This window comes from Lissotriton vulgaris, chromosome 6, assembly GCF_964263255.1.
Source record: "Lissotriton vulgaris chromosome 6, aLisVul1.2, whole genome shotgun sequence".
NCBI classification, from domain to species: Eukaryota; Metazoa; Chordata; class Amphibia; order Caudata; family Salamandridae; genus Lissotriton; species Lissotriton vulgaris.
The window spans coordinates 776,768,542-776,795,972 of NC_141694.1; the positions used below are offsets into that span (position 1 = coordinate 776,768,542).

At 42.1% G+C, this 27,431-nt stretch overlaps 2 protein-coding genes across 8 annotated transcripts in view; both read left to right on the forward strand.

Moving 5' to 3' along the window:
- Positions 1 to 9,460, forward strand: part of LOC147707974 (amine sulfotransferase-like) — a 306,358-nt gene extending 296,898 nt beyond the window's left edge. For all 7 annotated transcript variants that reach the window (XM_086926792.1, XM_086926791.1, XM_086926793.1 and 4 more), the window contains one exon: positions 9,145 to 9,460. In XM_086926792.1, the coding sequence (XP_086782918.1) occupies positions 9,145 to 9,266 (122 nt within the window). In that variant the 3' untranslated portion in view covers positions 9,267 to 9,460. The remainder of the gene's footprint in view (positions 1 to 9,144) is intronic.
- The window catches only part of LOC147707975 (amine sulfotransferase-like), an 830,947-nt gene that overhangs the window by 296,850 nt on the left and 506,666 nt on the right, over positions 1 to 27,431 (forward strand). The window lies entirely within an intron of this gene.

A 27,431-nucleotide genomic window follows, 5' to 3' on the forward strand; every position in this document is an offset into this window, starting at 1 on the left:
TTTTTTATAACTTTTTAATATATATATTTTAATATATTTTTTTTATATATCAAATAAGGATGGGGTGGGGAGGGTCCAGTAGGACAAAGAGACTCTCAAATATAATTAATGTATAAAGGGGAAAGTTTAAACAGCGTTAAAAGGTGAAAAAAATGAGAGAAAACGAGAAAAAATGACGAGGCACAGAAACTGTCAGCTGATCCAGGATGCGAGCAACCGAATAAGATCATGCTCGAGCATCCGATCAGCTGAAATCCTCGACTACAGACCTTGGCAACGTGCGTACGTGACGCGGGCGTTGCCAAGGTGCAATCATCAAAATGAGGCTTGCTCGGGAGGCTCCGAACAACAGAGGAGCCTCGAGCGGTAAGCTAATCAATTTGAAAACAAAGCTAGAAATATCACAGAAAAGCGTACAGGGGAGAGGAGCCTGAAGCAGCGAACCTCTCCCCCGAGTGTGAAAGGAGCGCGGCGAGCCATCGAGTTCCGTAGTAGGGGAGGCAGGGGGGGAAACGAGGACTACACCAGTCTCCGTAAATTGGAGACCGGGAGTGCAAAGCGAGATTCAGAAAAAAGCCCCCAGAGCCTCAAAAGGCAAATAGGCCTTGGAATGAGGTGATAAACCTAGAAAAAAGGGCAAGATAGAAATAACAAGCTAAAATTCAGTAGCATAAACAGCGAAGGGAATATTAATACACCATGATAGAGACAATAGTAATACAATACTGAAATCACAAATAATAGCTGTAAAGAAAAAAATTGAACATCTTAAATAGCTAAACAAGAAGTGAAATGGATAATGAACTTATCTGCTTGGAGCCACATTTAAAAGAGGTTGATTGCCAAGTGCTTACTGCTATTGTTTGGTTTACAATGTTCTACTGTGGAACTATTGCTTTGTGACATATGCGGCTGCTTGGGTCTGCAATTAAAAGATATAAGTATAATGGTAGCCTCTGGGCTTGTAATGAAATCCACGTGGCCTGAACAACAAACAAACAACAACTCTCTCAATAATAAGTGAAAGAATTTCATGACTTAGTAGATCAGGAAATAGACAGCTAGGACCTGCCTCTTGGGTTAGATTCCTTGCACTAAGGCAGCAACAGTCACGACTAGATTTGCAGATATAGCATTAGTCCTATCTAAATGCCAAATGACAAAGGCCTGGATGTCCCCGGATGAACCCAGGATACGGAGGTGGCTCACGTAGCTTCGAAAATGGGCTGGCTGCAAGACTACACTACTGAAAAGAGAAGCGGATAGAGGGCTGAGACCGGAGGGCGGAGCGGACCCCTGGGCAAAATCTGAGATGATTTGCCACAAATAGGGCTAGGTTGTGGCATGCAAACCAGGCCAGAAGATACCCACCTGAGCCCTCTCTCCCATGGACCAAAACCTTGCAACAACCTCACATGGCACACTAAACCAATCCCAAATATGGGTGGTATGGCTTTAGAGAAACTAACATGATAGAGCTCATTGACTCCCCACTCAGCATTTTCCACTCACTCTAACAATTACTCTATCCATAGCATTACTTACACTTTTACAGGGCTAGTTCATAGTTCACAATGTTGTCATTTGTTGGTAGGTAAATATATCATGAGACTACTTGTTTTTAGATTAATATGTCAACCACCTCCAGCTCGTGTCGTAGGCCATGTATGATCAGAATGTGTATTTTTGTATGCAACCCTACAGTACTTGCTCGACTTTATAACTAAGCATGAGCGGATTTCGCGGATTCGCGATCCACGAATTTGCGGATTTGCATATTCGCGGATCCGCAAAATCTGTGAATTTGCGGATTCGCGGATTTTGCAGATTTGTTTTAAATGGGGGGTCTTCTTTGCGAGTTCAAGTGCCTCTTGTGTGTATAAATGGTCAGAGACCGATCAGAGCAGCAGATGAAGAGAAAGAAGCTCCTGGTCACAGGAACAGCACGAGGATTGCGCTCGTGAAAGTCAAGGATACAAAGGCCTCTATCCAGCATCACAGCTGATTTTCGCCGGCAGATTTGGGAAGAAGGCACACCTGCCCAGCCTCGACGACGCTCACGATTGTTTTTGGGCTGATGAATGAGTCACTGAATTTGAGCTTCAACTAGTTCCAGCGGCCATGTGTGTGTTACTATGCAATCGCACCGATGTGGGCAGGGGTCCCTTGAGTGAGCTGTCCATCCATCATCCTGTAACTATTTTAGGATGGCGCCGGCAAGCTGCCAGCACCATCCTAAAATAGTTATTAAATTAGCTTCATCAGGAAGCACTAATAGATAAAATAAAGCAGGTGCTCGAGCACCTGCTTTATTTTATCTATTAGTGCTTCCTGTTGAAGCTAACTGAAGCTAACTTAGTAACTATTTTAGGATGGTGCTGGCAGCTTGCCGGCGCCATCCTAAAATAGTTACAACTTCAAGCTTGAAGGCTTGAACTTTTGCCCCCCGGATCCGCCGCTCGCGGATTTGCGGATTTTCGGTAAATTCGCGGGAGTTCGCGGATTGCGGATTTACCGAAAATCCACGAAATCCGCGAGCGGAACGGATTTTGCGCTCACGCTTATTTATAACAATAATTCAATAAAGTATGTTTAAATACACAGTAGATCATGATGTTTTCATATATTCCCTAGTGTATCTTTAAAATAAACATATGCACATTTAACTGGGCCGTCTTTAGTAGTAGTTATTTCTTTATGAAGAACTATAAAGAAAAATGGAATCAGAAACCCATATTTACCCCTCATCACTTTCAGTGTATGTCTGATGGAACACTTTCCATTTTGATGTTGCATTTTTAGAAACATGTTGTGAAAACTATTGTTTCCTGCCAAACTAGTATATTGGCAGCTTATGATATTATCACTTTCATAAACTCAGTATATTCCAGGAATAAAATATTAGCACATTTTAGTGTTGGGGTACATCCCAAAAAACAGCCTCTAGACAAGATGATTTCATATTTGAAGTTCAAGAGAGGTAAATCTGATTCAACCAGAACATTTGGTATGGTTATTAAACAAAAACGTCTACAACGTCATTCTCTTCTAAATCCTAAAGCAAACCATGAAAATGTAGATTATTCCCGTGGTTATGATTCTCCACATTTTCCACTTTTTAAGTGTTGCCACATCTGTATCTGATGTGTTCACTTCCCCTATCACATAGTGTACATCACATATTCTTTGCTCCAAATCAGATGTTCTATTCTCTATCACAGATCATTTTGTTTAATTCTTTTTCATCCTCATTCCATCATCAAGTCTCTTCTGATTGTGCATACCATGCCTTCCCAGGTTCGGATAGACTGACTAAATTATATTGCAAATGGAGCTCATGAGTGCAGTGTAAGGAAAGGCTGTCCACCAAGTGTTGCAACATTAAGGTGTAATAATTGGGCATTTAACCATAAGTTGCCATATCCTAAAGTCATTCCGTGTTTTGTTCAAACTTTTAGGGTCACATACAATATCCATTTGACTTCCATGATCAAAAATCCATTTGACTTCCATGATCAACTGATTTAACCCAGTCAATGACTAGGGAGGGATATATAGAGGTCCGTTTTTAAAAAAGTTTCTCTGCCTGCCAACAAAATTAGGTAGATCACCAGCCTTTGCTGGCACTTATTTAGCAATATGCTGATAAATGGATACATCTCCATTGCAATCAGAGCATGGCTTACCTTAATTTTTTGATACCAAAGGGGATGATGGATGGAGCTGTTTGAGCAAATTAAACACTCACCCCCAGTCAACTGATCTGGGTTTAATCCATCCCCTTTGGTATCGCTTTGTTCGCTTTAAGTTGGCAGGGTAGGCCCAGACGTGGGTCCCTTGCTCACTTTGCCAATGGTTTCAAGCTAGCCTGGCAGATGACGGCTGATTAGCCAGAAAACGATCCCAGGATGCCTGTTTCCGGTCCAGGGAAGACATGGCTTGGCAGTCTGTGCTGGACTGTTCCCATGAGGCGCAGGGTCAGACTGATTTTCATATGGTCAAGTCTGAACTGTGGTGGTGGAGTGAGCTAAAGAATGGTGATGGATTAAACCCAGATCAGTTGACCCGGGGTTAGTGTTTGATTTGCTCAAACGCTCCGTCCATCATACCCTTTGGTATTACCCTAATTTTTTGTCCCTTGATTTCACTTCCGGTATTATTTACAGCCTCCCAGTAAGCAATAAGACCCAGGAAGACCACGAATATGTTCATGTCATCTACCTTGGATGGCTTGCATTTCTTTCACCTCTGTATCTCTTGTGCCAACCATGCACATTTTTGGAACATCCAGTACAGTCTGAGGAGAGTGAAAAATTGATTCTTCTTTAGGGAAGCACCGTTTACTGTGGAATAAAGTAAGCTTAGAGATACTTGCCGCAAGTCTTCTGTCGCCAGCTCCAGTAAGGCTTCTCCCCACACTCAAAATGGCTCAATCAGATGTTTTCCTTCTATATTGATGATCTCCCAGTAACAGAAGGCAACTTCTTTCTCTGGTCTAACTTTATTTGTCAATATATCATGGTGTACCCAGCAGCCATTATCGCATCACTTTTAAGATGACCGTCATTAACTCAGCTGAAGAGGCAGACAATGTGATTTCTATTTCCTTTTTGTTTCTTTAATAAATTGTTTCGAAACTCGGATATTCTCTTGGAGCACTTTTATTGTCAACATGGAAGAGTATTTGACAGGAAATTAGAGATCCTATTTTGGTCTTATTGCATAGATGTGAGAGATAAATCTGGTATCTTTAAAGATGTAGATGATTTGGTCGAGCTAACAAATACCTCCATTTCCAGTTGAGGCAAATTGTTACCTCCAAATTAACTGAGGTCATAGCCCCAAGTACATAAAAGTATTTGCGAATAAGTCCCAACCTTAAGTAATGCCCCTGTATAAAAATGTAGTAAATTAACCATAATCATATCATAAAAAATACTTTTATTTGATCTGTTAAGATCATAAAAAGAGTGGAACATACCACCATAATGAAAACGTCATCATTCAGATACAGATAATTATATTAAAACATTTTTAGTTATCGTGACTCTCATGTGGGATGGAACCAGAAAGCAGCGGATTATCATTAACAGCGATGTAAACATGTCCATGCTTTCTGTTGATATTAAAATGTTAATGCCAGCGGAAAATGGATAGGGAGCGAAGTTCAAAACAGCTATGCATAATTTACTGTCCAGTTTCTTAAGTCACTTTAGTTTCATATCCTAGAACATTTACTGGTTAGATCATGTTTGTGCATAGGGCGTGTCATAGAGAGGGGCTTTGGAAGAAAGGGAGTACAGAAACAGGTCTGAAGAGGACAAAAGGCCAGCTACTTTTTACCCTACTGCCGTGTTCTTATTTTGATGTTCCATTCCTTCCAAGGTTTTATGCTGATTCTATCTTTTCTAGTTCTTGTGATGCTAGGGACAAAAATTTGACGGTGTTACAAGACAGTTGAACCGAAGAGCCATTGAGGCATTTTATGACGGCCGCTCTGCAAGTCCGGATTCAAGTTGCTCTTAGGATTGGCCTTAAAAGTAACGTCCTTAGGTTATATAGTGCCGGACAGGTACATAATAGATGTAGTAGTGACTCTGCTCCGTTGCCACAGAGGCGGCAGACCAGGGATGCCCAGGTCTGTAGCCATTTTGGGATGAGATCTTTGTTTGAAAATGAACCCAATCTCAGTAGGGTCAATTCCTGCTTGTAGTGGTCTCTGAAGCATTCTTGCAAATAGGGTTGTGGTTTCATATGCTTATAGGATGAAATCACAGACCATGCATGACTTTTGACGGCAAATGTGGTTTTATCTGACTAAAACGAAAAAACTGTAATTGGTTTGTTTGTGATTTTTTTTAAAACAGGATATGACATGGGTGTTTGCCAGGCTTCCTCCAGATTTAGCATTTAAAGCGCTTATTTTAATATTTGGCATATCAAATTTTTGTTCGTTGATTGTGTTTCTACCTCCTCCCAACAGTGGTGGGCAAGTGTGTTGTCTTCGACAGCCCTCATACGCCAGTAATATTTGGCCAGAACACCTTGTCTGGCCAGCGTCTGGTTCGTTAATCCACATTCCAGTCGAAATCTGCGCCTGAGAGTTGTGTCGTGGGATTAAAAACAGTTTTTTATACAGTCTGGACTGAGCTAGATTTAGCATTTGGGAGTCCTTAGTATTCAGCATTTCTGAGCCATATGTTATCGCTGGCAAACATTTTGCAGCCACCGCCTTTAGGAGATGGTTTGTTGAACTATCACTTAGGCTTTTCTGTAAAGTTTTAAAAGCAAAGCATAATTGTTTGGTTTTTGTGTTGACATGTTCTAGGTGTTGTTTGAAACTTAAGTGGCGATCTAAAAGAACCCCCAGATATTTATATACTTCTACCTGCGATAAAATATTTGAATTTATCCTCCAGATAAATTTGGGGCGTTTTTATGAGTTTTGGAAAAACATAAAACATTAGATTTTTTTTATTGATTATCAGTTGTTCTTTTGAAATGTATATTGCTAGTTGAGAAATCAAGCGCTGTAGACCAAGCGGGGTTTGAGAGAGTAACACAATGTCGTCTGCATATTGCAGACTTGCTATTGGTGACTTTCCCAATTTGGGTGGACCTCCATGAATGAGACTAAGGTTGCTTTCTAAATCAGCTGTGTATATGTTAAAAAGACATGACGCTAGAACGCATCCTTGTTTTAGCCCATTTTTTGTTGGAAATTTCTTGGATAAACTCCGGCCATCCCCTTTTTTATCTGAACCCAGGTTTGTGAATATAGGTTGATGATTGCTTCTAGTAATTTTGAGGGGATTCCCCAAGCTTTCATTTTAGCCCAAAGCTTGGCTCTTGGCACTTTATCAAAGGCTGCTTAAAGGTCTACGAAACATGTGTAGAGGATGTTTGAATTGGCAATCGCTTTCTTTGCTGAGAGGGTAAGTGCTGAAATATTGGTTAAAGTCCCCATGCCAGCTCTGAACCCAGTCCGTGTTTTTATTAGACTTTTGCAGCTTACCCATTGCTCCAAGTCTGCCAATAGATTTGTTGCGTAGATCTTTGCCTTCACATCTATAAGGGCTATCAATCTGTAATTGCTGGGGTCTGAGAGTGTTCCTGCCTTACAAATGGGCTGAAAGATGCTGCCCCTCCAGTAAATTAACCAGTTTTTATTACGATAATGACTAAGTTCGGAATATTAGTGTCTAGAAGTCCTTGTGATGTAGTCTGGATTTGCTTACATCTGGAAGGTATGGTAATGAACATGAAGTCATGCAGTGATGGAAAGTATAAAAAAAAAGCTCAACAATATAACATTCCGAATGAAGTAGTCCAGTCTTTGCGGCCAAAAAAGTGGCATATGGCAGGGAAAGTTGAGCAACATTTTGCAACTATTCAAATAACAAACCAAGTTGAGTTTATTTGGAGGCTATAATGCCATTATACTACAATAGTGGCTCGTAAAAATTGAAATTATCTGGTGTATAACTTCAAAAAGAATGCACGCACATTGATTGTGACGACCACCATCGTAGTGTATAGTGTAACAAGCATCTAAATAATCATTTATTTTTTTCTCCTTGGCAAATCACATGATTTTTATTCTTATTTAGTGGCCAGGCTACACCCCATGGAGTGCACTTTTTTTAACTGCTAGCAAACTGGTGAATGTAACCAGTTACTAATCACAGGTGTATAGTTGACAGTATATGATAACACATTAATCTCCCTGCTAAAGTAGCCAACCTACATTTTAACCCAGCAAAGACACATTTTCTAGGTATATCAGGGAGTCTGCATGAGGCTCAGACTGTATCTTAGTGCCCTACCTGCTACAGAATCACAGAGGATATCTTGCATATTTACTGCATGTGTGTGCCTTAGGCCTAATGTTTTTTTGCTATTTAGCTGGGTCAATATTTATTTTAATTTCGACGATAATAACACTGACATTAAAAAGCTGAAAGAATTATATGACTGAAATAAAGGTGGAAGCATTTTATTCTTTTGCCAAGGAAATAAAAGATCACAACATAATACTGTTAACAGCACAACACATGTAATGCATTCTTCCAGCACATGCCATTCAACCAAGTACAGGTTATTGTGCCTCAAATTGTGAAAAACAAGCATATCGAATTTATTGGTACTGACATCCAAGGAGTGCTATTTCGAAATCCATTCTGATTATTGCCTGCTTTAATACAGTAAGAGCATAATTAGATGTTGACCATAGTATACCCGTAGCCAATTGGTGGAACTGAAACGATTGATGACATGTATTTTGATGAATAAACTAGTTATATAGTGGCCAAACTCTAGTCGATTTATATAACATCAACAACCGTGAAAAACAATGATTTATTTGGAATTATTTCACAATAGAAGCTGTAGAACTCCATACTACAATGCCATACAGGGAAACCTTGATTTGTAATAAATTGTGTCTCGTTAACAGAGCATCTACCAAAGGTCTGCATGTCGCAGATATCTACCATAGTATGCACGCCGAGCCTTTCATCCTTCTGAGGTCGATATAATTACTACCATTGAGTTATCAGGGGATACTTTTGTTTGTCATCTGTGCTGTACATGTAGTCATATTTTACTACATTGTTATACAGAATAATCCCTAGCAAGCAATGAACGTATGAATATCAACAGCAGGGCTTATGATGGTGTAAACGTGAGGTATTACCAAGCAACAAACCAGGTAATTGCCTATGGGAATGCCTGTCACATGATCAAGTATTATTCATCAAATGCCACAAATATCTATAAATGAATATGTCACAATGCATGTTATGATAAATATCATTGATAAGAAAGATGGGATGTGGTAGGCTGCTACTGGCATGTTTGTCAGCTGGTTTGAATTTGTTTAGAATATTTGTTTAGGCTCTACTCCCAAAGTAGTGGCTCACCTACAGCGTTACTCTGGATTTATCACTGTCAATCGGCAAGCTCAATGTTTTGCTTCATATTGTTCTACACGTCAAAAGGTGTATGTAAAGGTCACTGTTGATCGTAGTGCAGTCAATGACAATGAGGCACAGTGGTAACCTTCAAGATATGTTACTTGTTCCAGAGCAGTCATCAGAGTTCTTGCAAGCCCTGAAAACACCACTCTGCTCTTTTTCTCAACAGGCACCATTGGAGACTGGAAAAACGTCATGACTGTGGCTCAAAACGAAAAGTTTGACAAAATATTTCAAGAAAAGATGAAAGATGTGCCAATCAAATTTATCTGGGACATTAATGAAAACTAAGGAGACAACTGACATTATTACTAAATACATTGTTCGAATTAGATGTTTGATTCTCAATATACACTCCTGAAATCGTTTTGTAATTTGATTGTTGTATCCAAGATATATAGATAATGTGGCCTTGTTAGTAAAATGTGTAGTGAAAGGCGAACAATCGGTTTAAACTGAAAATAAAGTGTGGCTTAGACAATAAATGGTATGATGTTTCTTTTGTGTAATCTGCTTAAAAACGGGGTGCCTTTTTCCACTTAACCTGCTCAGAACAACATCTCCGATAAAGCCGCTCCACAATTACCATAGAGATGGTTAGTGCGTGTCTAAGAAAGATGCGAAGCCTAATTGAAACTGCGTTTATTTCTTGGCGGCGCCGTGGGGGGTGTGCCTTGGTTGCAGGGCCTCGACACTCAATTTGGGGGACCAGGACCTCATTAGACTTTGGACCAGAACACAATTAAGAAAGGCAGAGAGCGTGCAGTGACTAAAAAGAACTTGGTGAAGTGAAATAGTGAGATAGGAAGTATAGGGTGGGGGAAGAAAGAGACAAGACGAGAAAGAGGTAGGACGAGCCTTCAAGACACTAAAGGTATGCAGCAACTGCTGCCTTCTTCAAAGGTGACAGGTGTGGTCTTAGGAAAACATCCCTGCCTTTCTTTTACAAATTAGGCACTGCTTGTATGTATCCATTGGACCTTGCTTCAGGTTTTGGTCTAACTGACCAAGATGAGAGTAAAAAAAGCAAATGATAAGCTAGCAATGGGTCTCCTTTTCATAGGAACCATGCAAAAAGTCCATAGTTTTCGGGTGGATTAAGAAGCAAGGTCACATAAAGAGTATGTTCATGTTGAAGCACGAGGTTAAGGTGGATGTGGAAAAAAGAAACCTGAAAATAGGCTATTAAACAGTGCTAAAAATGTGTCTTTAAGAACGAATGTTTTGTTCTCTGATCTAAAATGGCGGAAACACCCTATGCCATCAAATAGCTTGTCTCTATTTCTTCAGTCATGGTTGTTTACATTTCAATATGGAGCCTTGGATATCGTTTAGGGAGAACCAGGAGTAAAACCTTCCACCCCAGTTTTGCTTTTTCGTAACACTTGCCCTTTAGTGACAATGACCTTGCTACTTTTGGTCTTAGAGGTCATGAAAAAGAAAGCAAGCTATGGTGTAACTATCCTTATATTCCCACTGCCCCCTCCTAAACAAACAATAACAGCTGAGAGGTTAAGGGTGACATACACCAGTTCCACTTTCCACAACATTTGGGCCAATCAACTTACCCTGCAGAGAGTTCCTTTTATTCAAAGACAAGTCCTTTGTCACTAAAGTCACATGGACAGGGAGGTACATCATGGCACTTTTCAGAAGTGAGCCTGTGGAACAACATGCTCCAGATTGTTTATTCAAACTGTAAGGGCAGCAGTGAGAAAAGCCAAGCTGTGTTTGTAGTTGTTGGGATGCCCCCCAGTTTCAAAGTCAATATGAATGAGTTCTTTTTTTCGATAAATGCCCTGGCCCCCTGTTTTTTCTTGACTAAGGTTGATCCTAAGACTGGTATGATCCCGCTCCAAACAATATGTTGCCTGTGGCAGTAACTTGATATGGTGCAAAAGAGTACGTTTTATTTAATATGGACGCCTTCTGCATTTTTGCCTAACTATTTCACCAATTGCACCTGCTGAAGTGATTGTATTTATGTTGTCTACTTTGAAAATCTTTTAACTGAGTAAACAAGAACTTGCAAAAATGCTAATATAATTATTTGTTGTTTTCACTATAATCGCAAATCTCCTGTTTATGGGAGCCTCATCAAATTGCTCTGCATTTGAACAATAACACCACAATTATCCTTCGAGAGACTGCAGCATCAGACAGCCAGGATACGTCTGACTACAAATATAAACAACCATGGTAGTAAAAGAACTGCTCTGGGTCCAGAAGAAAGCATAGATCGAAGTTAAAATCTTCAGGAAAGTCTACAAGGCACGCAGTAATAAAAACTGGGACTGAAGCTGATGCAAGCCTAACGCAACCAAGAAGGCGCCGAGAACCACAGTAACACCCGTGCAATACTTTCTGTACTGTAAATGTTTTTTTAATAAAAACTTTTGAAATAAAGAAAAAGAAAACATAGTGCAACATCCTGGCGACGTTTCTCTTTATTACTTTCGACTTCTCCTTTAGGGTTTAAAAAAGTTGCAAAATTCCTAAGCAGAAGATTGTTTGATGGCTATTTTCCTCTCTAGCCTGCTTGTACATATTTAAAACGCGTGTTCTATTTTCAAATAAGCTATGCCTAATGGTTGTGCCATTGTGGCAAACTCATGTTCTCGTAAGCAGGTTGTGCCAGCCCCTTTCACAAAAACCCCCTCACCCTCATGGCACTAGAATGAAAGTAAGAGAGGTGGTCAGACACACTCCAACCAGAATCAGAGTAGGTGCTGACTGCAGAAAATGTTTGTTGAAATGTGTGAGAGAGCGCAATTTGAATAAAACGCATATCCGAGCCATATTTACAAGCATATCGTATAACGTAGGAATGAAATGTACACTGCAACGTGAAGTTAACACTTATAGCATAAAGTTAACCGATGTTATCAAGGTAATATAGGAAATGTAACTGTATTTACTCTTGAACATATATTAGATTTAGAAGGCCCGTATACGTAGTGGGCTAATGTAGAAATGTGTAGAAATGCTTAGGAACTGAAGAACGTGCCAAGTAGAATTCATGTACGTGTGTAACTTTAAATGGAGAAACGGCGAGGAATGAAACGTGGAGAGATGGGCAGAGAACATATATGGCGATGTAACAAATGAGAATATAAAGTTATACTCTATGTAATTTATATTCTATGTACAATGTATTCACTTATACGTAAAGGATTTGCTAAATGTGATTATATATAAATGTGTGTTAAAGGTTATACTGTGTAGAAAGCTTCTTGTAAGAATGTTAGAAGGGTTTAGGTCATGTGTGATTTTAACCTAACTGACCAAGGGTTCGCAGGAGGGTAGTCCGCTGTATGTAATTTAGTGGGCTCACAGGAGTCGTGAATAGCCTTGCTGTGAACGTGCGAGCCAAGGGGTCTAGTCTTTGTTAGATTTAAGGTGACAATGCCGGACGGAGTTTATGGCCTAAACGTGATAAGGGGCGCTTGGAATTTGAGTCTTGTTTTGAAATGACCATTCACAGGACCAAGAAAGGTTATGCATATAGTCGTAAAGAATAAAGTTCTGTTGAGGTGATAGACTTTTGCTCCGAAAGGACAACTGATATGTCAATGAAGTCACCAGCAAGAAGACGAAGATGGCGTCTAAAGAAGAAGGGTCAACTTAACGGACGACGGAAGAAATGAAGCCATAGAAAAGAGCAAAGAATGACCTCACGGGGAAAGTCCGTGGTGGGCGTCGAAGGGGCGTTCCACCCATACTGTGATTGTGTATTTAGGGACAGCACCCTGGGGAGGAGATGTTAGGAGCGAGCGCAAGAAGATCAGCGCGCAGAGCAAGAGAGCAGGAGGCCGAGGACCCTTAGAGAGCGGATGGGTAGGCAGAGAGGGAACTGCTTCTCGACATAAGTTACCATTAGGGGTTAAGAGAGTTTGAACTTCTTTGGAAGTCAAACTGCTGACACCTTTTTAGGTAAGGAACTAGCGAAGTAGGGATTTCACCTAGTACAGAGTAGGGACAGAATTAACTTGTTTATTCTTTTGTAGATGACGCAACGGGACCACATATTGTATATGCTTTAATCTGCAGATTTGGAATTGACTTTAATCGTATTCTTTTGTATACTTATTGAATCTTACCCTGAGAGGATTGTATATGCACTTAATTCTTGATTTTATATAAAACTTTTAAAACTTCATCAGTTGTCAGTGGTCCTTCAGAGTTGCGTCAGTTTATGGGGTTAATTTAACCTATGCGGGGGTTTGTCTTTTACTCAATGACAGAAAATAACCGATCCAAATTGATGAATGAGATTAGTATCTAAGTGATCAAAAAGGGTATCAAAATCTCATTCCCCGCAGTTGGTAGCAGAGGATGGTTTTCTTCTTGAGGAAGACAACCTAGGTCAGGTCTAGATTACCCCAAGGTCCCTAGTCATCGACGACCAGAAGAAGAATCCCTGCCGAAGAAGGTGCTGACGGTGCGTCGAGAGAAAAGCAGCAGAGTCGGTCGAGAGTGAGTATAAGGGTCATGCGTTGTAAGATTGCGGTATTTTATGTTGTACTTGTGTTGTAATGTCAAGCGGAGTTGAATGCCTGTAGTGTGATTGAGGGAAGGTTGTGAGCGCGCGCAACCGGATAAAATCTTAAGTTCAAGGAGAGCTTAAGTGGTTCGGGTGTATCGAACACCCAGAGTAGTTGTTCACCATTGAAAGGGGGTCATGAGGTACCATTGATCGCCCGACAGACCGATGATAGGGGGAGCGTAAGAGTGAGTGTATGAGTAACGGACGCTGGTCGTACGTTTACTGTGTGTAAGTAACCTATCAGTTAAGGCGATCGTCCAACCGTGTAAGGAAAGACGTTTCGTCAGTTGAGGTGACAATTACAGTTAGACTGTGGCCGTACAGTCAGAGAAAAGTGATCGCTTGGACGGAAGTAGTCATTTTTCAGCGTATGAATGAAAACGCATGCAAGATCGTGAGACAAGTTGAGAAAGAAGGGGAACTGCTGCAGAGGGGACGAGTGACGTCAGCATAGAGCCGCGCTGAGATTGGTCGGTCAGCGTAGAATCGCGCTGGGTTAGGCCGATTAGCGAGAGCCGCGTAGGGATTGGGTGGTTTGTCAACGGGACGTAAACAAGGAAGAGAATAAAGGAAAATCGTAGATTATCGAAAATGAAGTGTTTTAAACGTTTAAGGGCGATCTTTAAGAGAGATAGAAGAAACTTGTATGCCGGAGAAGAAGCTCCACCAGAAGGCACACCAGCTTATCATATGGCAGTGAATGTAGGCTTACACTCGATATTATGGATCTCCGAGTGGAATAAGCTAACGGAAGGGAATAAAGAACTGACGTTTCCGAGATACGGGACGTTTAAATTGGAAGTATTGAATCAACTGAAAGCAGTAATGCTTGCAACAAGACCTCTACCGAGGCCAACACAGTTCGAAGCCCTTAGTGCATGGTTTAGAGCAGCACACGAAAAGAGCTCAAAGAGACGCCAGGAAAGAGTGAGACGATCAGTAAAGGCAGTACAGGATGCTAAATGGGACGATGAAGCCAAAAAGTGGAGGGTACAAAGGATAGAAGCAGACAAACTATACCCGATGCTAGAAGTTACGGGAGAAAAGAAACCTCTAGAGGAAGATGAGGATAGCGAGCCAGATGAGGATTTGATAGAAAGATTATTGTTAGATAGACCACCTCCGTACAACAGAGAAGCCGAAAGTCCCGAATTACAGCAAGGGGACGGAGCTAGATGGGGGGAATATAAATCGCTCCCAGTATCAGAGTGGGATGCCAAGAAAAGTGAGGAAGGACCTCAATCTAGTTCCGAACAGAGAGTAGTAGGAAGATTAGTGGTCCAGAAGGTGCCAGAAATGCAGTATGCAAGGTCGTATCAAATGCCAGATGCTCTGCAAGTACCTGTTACCATAGGGCCTATAGTGTCAATCTATAACCCGGAGGGAGTCCAGCAGGAGGAACAGGCACACTGGGACAGGGAAAGGGCAGAGATGGAGAATAGGAATAGGACGATGAATCCTCAGAGGCAGATACTAGCACCAAGGAGTCGGAGTACCCCACTAGATTCCGCAACGGGTCCCTGGATAGAACAAGGGGGCCAAAGAGGACAGATGGATTTGAGGGGACCGAAACCGAAATCCTATAAGGAATTAAGGGAATATTTGAGAGAATGGGATACGGCCGAAGAAACTGAGAATAAGAAATTAGAAACAGGAGCAGAATGGAGAGACCAGGATAACAAGATCCTCTCTCATTGTGGAGCTGGCGAAAGCAGCCCAGAGTGGGAGAGAGGGAGTCAAGGAAGCAGAGGAGATACTTGCCATATTACCAGCAGCAATAGGCAAATGTGTAACGACAGAAGTACAGGGTGTGGGGAGGTGCCTCGCGTCACTTTTAGTGAGGGAGAACGAAGGACGCAGGAGTATCGAAATAGTTTCAGATGCACTCACCATGCCCCGGAAGAAAATGCGCGACATTGGAATCACGGAGACATGAAGAGCCGCGAAGGGTCTCGCCATGCATCCGGTGAACGCGAACGAAGTCATGAGAATATAGGGAGTCGCGAAACGTCTCGCCATGCATCCGGTGATCACGAACGAGATCGCGGGAACATGGAGGGCCATGAAGGATCTTATCGGTTGCTGAGTGACACCAGACAGCAAGCGAGTTACAATGGTTTAGAACAGCACGGTGGATCCTATATCGTATCTGGAGACACCGAGCCAGAAAGACGGAATGTAGTGATGGGGAATGGAGCAATGTTCCACCACACCCCAAGGGAAGATGGAAAAGCTTGGGATCTAGAGAGGTGGGAACAAAGAGATGGAAGAAGAACTCCTCATAACTCACCTGTGCTTAGGCGTAGGGCGCATAGTGGAGGTGAGAGGGATGTAAGAGAACAACCTAGGACTGATGTACTGAGAGCTGAAATAAAAGCAAGACGGATTGATGTAATGAGCTTAAAATCAGACTTGGATGAGATAATTGATGGCACAGTGGCAATAGAAAGGTTAGAGCTGTACGAACCAGATGAAATACTGTTTTTATCTAAAGATGTTACTCGGAAAGCAAGGGCAGCTCATGAAAAATTATCTGAATTAGCAGAAAAGTATATGATAGACATGTCACGAACTAAAGCCTTACAGGCCAACCATAGGCTGAATTGCACAGATCGAGATCTAGATGAGCGTAGGACGATTGGGCTAAGAGTACACATAAGGGAACTGATCATGTGTATTAGGATATGGAAAGATCTGGATAGATGGGAGGAAAAATGGTCCAAGAGGGGATCTGTTAGAAGGAGTACACTTGCGAAGTCCCAAGATGGAGAGCTAATGCGAATGGAAGCTTTCCCTTTGCGAGAAATCGCGAACGGAAACTACGTGCATGTACCCTGGAGTAGGGGGGATTTAGCGGCATTTACTAATTCTTTCCCCAAGTTAAGAGAGAACCCCGTGGAGTGGTACAAGCAGGTAGAGAGGTTCGTGAAGATCTCTAAGGTACTGTGGATCGATTTGAACACCCTGTTTGATATCGTAGTACTGAGGTTCCGTGACGATTTGAACCCGTGTTTTCAATATTGTCGGAAATACATAATATTGGTATCAGCGAACCGCAAATGATCCATTTAGCATATCCTGGAGTTTTCGCCACGCTACGAACAAGAGTACTCCTTTTATAAACACATTTCTGATCTACCCACGGCATCCATCTTAGATCATGGCCGCCATTTTGTGTTTCTTGCCCTCACATATGCAATAGCCTCTGATCACTTCATTTCGATTAAGGACACGTAGCCTTAGCCGGAGATTCACCTCTTTCATGACACGTGCACCTTAAACCAGATCACGCTGTAGCTGCATGACTCGACAAAGACTGCCTCCTCTGCCCGAGGCCAGTCCTGCCAAACTGGTCTTCGTGTCCATTGTCCTGATCACAATTAGGCGGCTGAAGCCGGTAGCCTTGCCCATTTACAACCCACAAACATCCCTTATCCTGCTTTTCTATCTTCTACACCTGGCTCTGCTCCTTTCCTTCTGGGCCTTTATTAGGGGGAGGTAACGAAATTTACGATGAGGCGGTTCGGGTCCTGAATGAAAAGTTGACATAAGATGATGATGGAAAAGTGGGAACCCCTCGTTCGTAAAGTTTTGACATCAGATATTGTCGACGATTCCTGTGTACGCCAAATATTTATTGTTTAGGACACAAAGGTTTGGGAATGTACTAGCATGTAAAGAATTCGCCTGAAGGCCAAAATTTAGTATATAAGGAGCAACCCACTTTGTACAAATCGAACAGGCTCCTGGTTACTGCCCATGCGTAGTTTCTGTGACTTCTGTGTCCCTGCAGTAATAAACCTTTGGTCTTTGACGCCACCATCGAGAAGCCCGTGTTTCTGTTCATTTGTGCACCAAGGCAGGTGGAACTCCGGGGTCTTTGGGTGTTGTTCCCTGACACCTCTGGACGGAACCAAAAAGTCCAGAACTCCAGTACCCGGAGATTTGTGGACGGCATGCAAGCTTAGTGTCGAATGGCCCGCTTGCGAGCCTCCGAGAGATGCCAGGACAAATGGTCCATCAGATAGAGTCATGGAAAAGTACGAGAGAGTAATAGCATGGTTAAAGGAGAAAGTGCCAGTGCAAGACATAGACTGGGTTAAGATAGATCGAACAACTCAGGAACCTAAAGAGACAGTTCACGAGTTTTATGAGAGATTGCTGAAAGCATTCAAACAGTATAGCGGGTTGGATGTCATGGATCCTAAAGAGATAGGACAGTTTGTGTCGAAGTTTGTTCTAGGATTAAGGCCAGACATAAGCCTAATAATGATTCAACAGCATTTGATTTGTTGGCAGAACAAACCGTTAGATGAGATTCTGAGGTATGCAAGGTACTGTAGCGATGAAATAGACTCAAAAGCAAAGAAACTTAAGGAAAAGCTGATGTTGGTGCAGATGCAATCAGCTGGAAAGGGTGGACAGCGACAACAGGGAACAGGAACACCAGTAAAGAAACAGAATAATCAGAGCAGAGATGAGGAAGAAAGACCGAGACCGAGGGTAGATATCGCAACACTGAAAAAGACAACGAGGTGCCATCAGTGTAACGAGGTGGGACATTGGAGACGCGAGTGTCCCTATAATGTCGAGACGGGGAGATAGAACAGGAGGAGGATGAGGTTCAACCCAGCATGGTAAAGGGAACAGCAGTCCCGAAGGGAAAGTTTATCAAAGGGGGGAATCAGACTCCTCGAGCGCCGTTTCCCCAACCGCCTCGCATTTCCAATGGAGGAAAAACCTATAGACAAATGCCATTGTTCGTAGGAGGAGAAGAATGCTACTACGTTGATCCTCTTACAGGGCAACGAGTGGATAGAGAAGAAGACTGTACTCTAGGAGCAGCCCTGGAAGTAGATCAGAGAGGACCATACGTAGAGGCTGAGGTGGCTGGATGTCCTACGACCTTTTTGGTGGACACGGGGGCCACTCGATCCACTTTGAGATCAGCGGTAGTCCCAGGTTTGCCAATGTCGGGAGAGACGATCCAGGTGGTAGGAGTCGCAAACAGGAGGATGACGAATCCTCTAACAGAACCAGTGTCAGTGAAGATAGGGAATTACAGTGATGAACATCAGTTTGTAATCTGTGATTCTAGCCCTGTGTGTCTGTTAGGAAGAGATCTGTTGTGTAAACTGAATTGCTCAATACATTGCACACCAGAAGGAGTAGAAGTGCAGACCAACGATGAGGATGCCGATTTTAAGGTTGTAAACTCGCAGGAATGCGTGGAACTATATCCTACCTTGACAGTGGAGGAGCTTCCACAGGATTTGAGGGAGAAAGTGTCAGCTGAGGTGTGGGATTTTACTGGAGAAGAAATAGGATTGATCAAAGGGGTAGAACGAGTAAAGATCATGGTAAAACCCAATGCTGAGTATCCAAGAACACCACAATATAAGTTGACACCGGAGACAATTGCAGGAATAAAGCCTGTGATTGAATTCATGATTAAACAGGGAATACTGAAAGAGATCGTGGGAAGTCCATGTAACTCCCCGATTATGGGTTTGCAGAAGCCTAGTGGAAAATACAGAATAGTGCAGGATCTTCGAAAGATTAATAATATCGTTGTTTCATGTTGTCCAGTGGTACCGAATCCATCAGTGATATTGTTTCAGATACCGTTCCAAGCTGAATGGTTCACCGTGATAGATTTATGCCAGGCTTTCTTTTCGATTCCTTTAGATGAGGAGAGCCAGTATTTGTTCGCTTTTAAGCTGGAAAATCGCGTTTTAACATGGTGTCGTATCCCTCAGGGGTATACAGAAAGCCCATCGATTTTTAACCAGCTGCTGAAGAAATATCTTGAAAGTCTAGTACTGCCCAAGAACTCGGTTCTAGTCCAGTACATAGACGACCTCCTAGTTGCATCAGAAACTGAGGAAGCTTGCAAGGTAGACACCATCACCTTGTTAAATCACTTGGCCGAGAACGGACACAAGGTGTCTCCAAGTAAATTGCAGTATTGTCTGACTGAAGTGCAATATTTGGGCCACAGGATTGAAAAGGGAAAACGGAAGGTGTCTCCAGACAGAATAGAGGCGATCATGAAAATGAATGCGCCTACAACACAAAGAGAAGTCAGGATGTTTCTAGGCATGGTCGGTTATTGTCGGCAGTGGATAGCCAACTTCTCACTGAAGGCAAAACCATTACTACAACTGACGCACAAAGGAGTAAGTGATCCGGTACCATGGGACAAAGATTGTTTGATGGCGTTTTTGCAGCTGAGGGAGGACTTATGTCGTGCCCCGGCTTTAGGAATGCCTGATTACACAAAACCATTTTTGCTTTACTGCTGCGAAAGAGAGGGATGCGCTTTAGCAGTTTTGGCCCAGATACACGGCGATGCGCGTAGGCCAGTGGCGTATTTTTCGGCTACATTAGATCCAGTAGCCGCAGCGTTGCCCGGATGTCTCAAATCCGTTGCTGCAACGGGTGTCAGCATTGAACGTTGTGAAAGTGTGGTAATGGGACATCAGTTAGTGGTGTACGTACCGCATTCTGTAGAATTGTTAATGACCAGGACTAAGACTCAGCATCTGACAAATAGCAGGCTCACACGCTACGAGCAAGTCATATTGGCTGCCGAGAATGTGACCCTAAAAAGATGCTCCGTCTTGAATCCTGCAACTTTGATGCCACTTCCAAATGATATTGATGATGAAATTTGTACAGATCATGACTGCCTTGATGTGACTGAACTATGCACCAAACCGAGACCAGATATCGTGGATGAGCCATTGACTGACCCCGATGAAATATTCTTCGTTGATGGTTCATGCGTAAGAGACGATATTGGTCAGCTGAGAGCAGCTTATGCAGTTTGTACTATTACCAGAGTTGTAGAAGCCGCCTGCCTGGAAGGAGTACATTCCGCTCAGGTAGCTGAAATTATTGCTTTGACCCGTGCCTGTTTAGCAGGTAACAAAATTCGAGTCACCATATACACCGATAGCCAGTATGGTTTCGGGGTAGTGCACCACTATGGGCAGTTATGGTCTCAAAGAGGTTACATGACCTCCTCGGGTTCTCCTATTAGGAATGGAGAATTCGTGAGATTATTGTTAGAGGCATTGCAAGGTCCGTCAGCCATAGCAGTTGTCAAATGTGCCGTACACACGAAGAATGTAGATTTTGTGTCCCAAGGTAACCGCTATGCGGATGAAGTAGCGCGTTACTGCGCAGAACAGGGATATTCTCACACCGATGTAAAAGTGGGGGGAATCCAAGAAAGAACGGAATTGACAATGTTGTTAGATACTGTAGATACGTGGGATGAGTTAAGGAGTGTTCAGGAAAATGCACCAGATGATGAGAAAAAGAGCTGGGAGACAGCTGGATGTACAAAAAGTGAAATGAATTTTTGGATCTCTGCAGATGGGAGAGCAGTTTTACCAAATGAACTTGTTAATCCAATGGCAAGGAAATTGCATGGATCAGCACACATAGGTAGAGATGCTATGGTGAGAGTATTCAGACAAACGTGGTTTAACCCGAAGTTTAGAGTAGCGGCAGAAGCAGTATGTCAGCGATGTGCGATCTGTCAGCAACTAAACGTAGGAAAGAGAACACCAGTCACACTGAGTCACATTGGGAGGTCTGGGGGGCCTTTCAATAGAATGCAGCTGGATTTTATCGAAATGCCTAAATGCAATAGACTCAGATACGTTTTAGTGATTGTCTGTATATTTTCTAGATGGGTTGAAGCTTACCCGACACGTAGGTGCGATACACTTACAGTAGCAAAATTGTTACTTAGAGAGTTAATACCGAGGTTTGGGGTGCCATCCTCTTTGGAATCGGACAGAGGAACTCATTTCAACAGCGAAATAGTGAAGATGCTATGTTCCGCTTTAAGTATTGATCAGAAGCTCCATTGCAGTTATCGACCAGACGCTTCAGGGATCGTAGAACAAATCAACAGTACAATCAAGTCCAGACTTGCCAAGGTTTGTTCATCGACATCTCTGAATTGGCCTGATGCACTTCCATTGGTTCTTATGAGCATACGTAGCACGCCAGACAGAAAAACAGGTCTCTCTCCACACGAGGTGCTAATGGGGAGAGCTATGAGATTGCCATCGGTTCCGACTGCAGCGTTGTTGAACATCACAGACGATTTGATCCTGGACTACTGCAAGGGACTATCTGATGCCATTCATTCTGTGTCCCTCCAGGTCCAGGCTGCAGAAGTTCCATCAGCACAAGACTTGTGCCATGACTTGTGTCCGGGGGACTGGGTCCTGGTGAAGAAGCATGTCAGGAAGAACTGTCTAGACGTGCGTTGGCGAGGACCGTTTCAAGTCATACTAGTTACGAACACTGCAGTAAAGTGTGGAGGTTTGCCCAACTGGATACACGCCTCACACACCCGAAGAGTGCCAACACCTCTGGAAGAAACAGCTCCTCTCTCGGATGAGAATCCAGCGGGAAACGGAGAAGCCACAGAGAGGGAAAGCCAAGCTGTAGAGGTGATCGAAGAGGCTGAGCCTGTGTCAGAGCAGGCCGACGATGGTCAGGACACTAGTGGGACCGAAGTCGTCTCAGAAGAAGAGAGTACCTGGGAGTTCGAATCAGATAATGAACAAGCTGTAAGCGATCAAGAGACAAGACCAGGAACAAGGAGCAGGAGGACAAGGAGTGACAAAGCTAGTTGGCCGGAGAGAAGGAGAAGGCCAAGCTTAAAAGCAAATCAAGAAAGAACCCTTGTCCCGATTTCTGAAGAGTCGGATCAAGAAGAAGAAACTACAGATTCAGGATCTGAGAGTCCAAGAAGATCGAGAAGGGTACGTGTGCCCTGCAGAAGGTACGCCACCCCAGAGTGGACTTATCTAGCAGATGTCTTGGGGACAGAAATCTGGGAGAGTGAAAGAAGTGAAAGTTATCGATCTCGATCCATTTGTGGCAGTGGAGATATGGATGTTGACGCCTGGAATCGAGACTGAGGGGTTACTGACTTTCACACTTCCCATACCCCCATACCTAAGTCGGATCAAAGATCTAGTGCTAAATCGATTACAGTTTCCGACTTTTGGTCACCAAATTCCAGAAGAAGAAGAAAAAGTCATTCGTTTTGAACTATTGGAACATGTTGTAAAAGCTGCAGGTACGAGAATAATTGCTGATGCATAAAAACTTTTGTATATAAGCTATAAAGAAGAGGATAACCTAGAGCCGAGTGGAAAGAAGAAAAAAATTTAGGGATTACATTTAGAGGACGGAGAAGGGTTAGGGTTGTCTGTTGTTAAGGAGAAAAAGACATTGTTGCGAAAAAGAGACTTTTGTTGTTAAATAGCACTTTCAAAGACTGAAAAGGAAAAACTTTCCTCGCAAAAGAAAGAGCTACGCTGTTTTGATAACATGGAGAATGACAACCCAAACCGAAAAGCCAAATGCATAATAGGTACACTAATAGCAGTAGTAATTTTTCTTATTATTACAGTAGTTACCACATCATACATGGTAGGACATGAAACTGATAAAAGAATAGAAAATGTAAAGCCTGTAACGACTTTGAAACCTGCTCTTGTTGGGAAGAAGGAGGAGAGCAATGTCATCCGTGAAAAGGCGTTACTGGCAGATGAAGCTCGTAGGTTACACGTAGACGAGTCACAGGGAAATTTTAGGTCAAATGCATTTGCCAAATTGTTGTATGAGTATATCGATGCCATGGAGGCCAAGGAATGTTACGTTTGTATGCAATTGCCGGCTTCCGTAGATGAAGGCATCAGATATCATCATCTCCCACTGACTTATGGGATAACATGTAGTTTACTGCTCAGTATATTTTATGGTAGAGAAGGATTTGAGTACTACTTTTCAAATTATGATTCGGTACTGCCTGAAGTCCCGAATTATAAGCAAATGAATAAGTGGGACTATTATAAAAAGGAGGATAGATTAGCCAAGTTCTTTCTTCCTTGGGATACATTAGATACTTCATATGCACGCAGAAATAATCTGACTTGCAAAGTGTCAGAGGTAGAGAAAAAGTTCATAGGACAAGTAGACGACAGATACAGAAGGCAGAAGATTTTAAAAATGTCAGGACAGTGGAAAACTGATTGGACCGAAGAAGAAAAGGCACACAAGAAGAAAGGTAGCAATGGTCCAATAGCTTTGGATAGAACGCAGAAAGGGAAGTTATGTTTAACTCGAAGCAAGACGTATTATGAGAGTGTATTTGTAGGTGAAGTAAATTGTGAACATGCTTTTAGGTTAGAGTACTACACGAAAGATTTTATGAAAGGGATGCAAGCAATTCCTAATGTATATTTTGTATGTGGAAGAAATACCTATGTAAAACTGCCTGACAATTGGTATGGTTCGTGTTACTTGGCAATTGTCTTCCCCAAAATATATCATGCAAAGGATTTAGCGATCATAGAAGGAAAGGCTTCGACAAGAGTGAAAAGGGAAGTAGGAGATGCTGAAGTAGTTGGAGACATTTTTGGAGCAATGTTTCCTATGTTAGGTTTAATACTTAACGATGTTAAGATCAGGAGACTAGCTACAGTTGTAGATAGATTATCTGCAAGTACTGCAAGGTCATTAATGTTAGTAGAAGGAGAGATGCAGTCGATTAGAGCAATGGTTCTTCAGAACCGACTTGCTTTAGATGTACTGCTAGCAAAAGAGGGCGGAGTTTGCAAGGCTTTGAAGGTCCAAGAATGTTGTACTTACATTCCAGACAATTCAAAACCACTTGAGAAAGTCATACAGAACATTACACAGATACATAAAGAAATCGAAGATTTAACAAAAGTAAATGTTTGGGAGAAAGTAGGTCATGGAGTAGGAAAAGTTGGAAATTGGGTTGCCAATCTTGGTAAAAGTGTTGTGTGGTATATAATAAAACCTGTTTTTATAGTATTGATTTGCATAATCACATTGTTAGGGTTAGTGAAACTGTATAGATGGTATAGGTCGAACCGGTTACAAAGATCCATGAGAGAGCAAGAAAGAAGATTAGCTGCTTTACAAGAGCAACAGTACAAGAGTTTAAGAGCTCTCGAAACGATAAAAAGAGGGAATATTGTAACTAGTTCTGTGTAAGGGTGCTATTCAAATTGCATTTAGTGATGACTCCCAGAAGTCATCAAAGGGGGGAACTGAGAGAGCGCAATTTGAATAAAACGCATATCCGAGCCATATTTACAAGCATATCGTATAACGTAGGAATGAAATGTACACTGCAACGTGAAGTTAACACTTATAGCATAAAGTTAACCGATGTTATCAAGGTAATATAGGAAATGTAACTGTATTTACTCTTAAACATATATTAGATTTAGAAGGCCCGTATACGTAGTGGGCTAATGTAGAAATGTGTAGAAATGCTTAGGAACTGAAGAACGTGCCAAGTAGAATTCATGTACGTGTGTAACTTTAAATGGAGAAACGGCGAGGAATGAAACGTGGAGAGATGGGCAGAGAACATATATGGCGATGTAACAAATGAGAATATAAAGTTATACTCTATGTAATTTATATTCTATGTACAATGTATTCACTTATACGTAAAGGATTTGCTAAATGTGATTATATATAAATGTGTGTTAAAGGTTATACTGTGTAGAAAGCTTCTTGTAAGAATGTTAGAAGGGTTTAGGTCATGTGTGATTTTAACCTAACTGACCAAGGGTTCGCAGGAGGGTAGTCCGCTGTATGTAATTTAGTGGGCTCACAGGAGTCGTGAATAGCCTTGCTGTGAACGTGCGAGCCAAGGGGTCTAGTCTTTGTTAGATTTAAGGTGACAATGCCGGACGGAGTTTATGGCCTAAACGTGATAAGGGGCGCTTGGAATTTGAGTCTTGTTTTGAAATGACCATTCACAGGACCAAGAAAGGTTATGCATATAGTCGTAAAGAATAAAGTTCTGCTGAGGTGATAGACTTTTGCTCCGAAAGGACAACTGATATGTCAATGAAGTCACCAGCAAGAAGACGAAGATGGCGTCTAAAGAAGAAGGGTCAACTTAACGGACGACGGAAGAAATGAAGCCATAGAAAAGAGCAAAGAATGACCTCACGGGGAAAGTCCGTGGTGGGCATCGAAGGGGCGTTCCACCCATACTGTGATTGTGTATTTAGGGACAGCACCCTGGGGAGGAGATGTTAGGAGCGAGCGCAAGAAGATCAGAGCGCAGAGCAAGAGAGCAGGAGGCCGAGGACCCTTAGAGAGCGGATGGGTAGGCAGAGAGGGAACTGCTTCTCGACATAAGTTACCATTAGGGGTTAAGAGAGTTTGAACTTCTTTGGAAGTCAAACTGCTGACACCTTTTTAGGTAAGGAACTAGCGAAGTAGGGATTTCACCTAGTACAGAGTAGGGACAGAATTAACTTGTTTATTCTTTTGTAGATGACGCAACGGGACCACATATTGTATATGCTTTAATCTGCAGATTTGGAATTGACTTTAATCGTATTCTTTTGTATACTTATTGAATCTTACCCTGAGAGGATTGTATATGCACTTAATTCTTGATTTTATATAAAACTTTTAAAACTTCATCAGTTGTCAGTGGTCCTTCAGAGTTGCGTCAGTTTATGGGGTTAATTTAACCTATGCGGGGGTTTGTCTTTTACTCAATGACAGAAAATAACCGATCCAAATTGATGAATGAGATTAGTATCTAAGTGATCAAAAAGGGTATCAAAATCTCATTCCCCGCATGTGTATACTTTTAATAAGGGTATTTTCGATTGCTCACCGAGTCAAAACATATGCCACTGCAGAGCGCTTTGTTCTTCACATACGGACCAAGACTTTTTTTTATTGTATTTATCTGCATTTATGCAATGAAGCATAGCAAGGTAAGTAATCACAGAAGAGAACAAGCATTGGCATGGCTTATAGGTCTCGCCTTTGGGACCTTATAGGTGTTTAGCCATGAAACACTTGATGTTGTTGCACCAAGGATATTGTGCTGGATGGCTAAACATGTATAAGGTCCCAAAGGCGAGACCTATTGGCTAAGCCAATGCTTGTTATATTTACAACTACTTCCAAATTTGTGTACATGTGTTGTTTATCACGTTTTTTATGGGCGGTTATTACCCAGAGGAAGTTGTTATCGAGGGAGTAGATCACTTTTGGCTCTTTTTAAACTGCATCTGTACCTCCAGTAATTCGTTTTTAACTGTTTTATTGTTCTTTATTCTGTACTTTGTATTTTCTTGCGTATGCTTTTATGATTCACTTTGTGTGAGGTCGAATAAAGCTTATCTTGACCACTTTGACTCCTAAAAAAAAAAAACTGGGACTACCTGTAAAACTTGCAACCATGCACACACATGTAAACAAACATTTATACGATGTATGCGCAGTGACTACATTAATGCATGTTGTCAGTGTGCCTGTGTACGTGCATGTATTACCGTACATGATGCTTGTGTGTAAGTTCTCTGTGCATGCATATCTATTTGCCTGTAGTGTTGTCGATCTGTGCATTCAGAAAAAGAAAGGCAGACCTATTGGCATTACTAGTTTTATTTCAATTTCGTACGTGAGTTCTGGCAGACTTCAAAAGATGTTTTTACACCAGATCTTAAAAAGGTCATAATGATGGATATACCGTAGAAAGTGTGGGCTTGCGCCAGGGTCCACAAACGGAGGGCCTTTTTTTATGAGATTTGCCGTAGGGCAGAGCCGCAGGCCTCCCTGTTGCGCTGCCCTACGGCAAAAAGAAAGGGCAGGAACGGCTGTATCTATTAGATATGGTGCATTCCTGTCCTTTTCCCTTGCGCCGGAATGCAATCAGCTGCCATGCACCAATGCAGGCACCTTTGCACCATGGTGCAAGGGTGCGCATGTTGTGAGATGATCGATTTTTGTGCAGAAAGGGACTCTTCCTGCACAAAATCAATCCATTCAGGCACTTTCCTTTTTCTATGTGTGCTGCA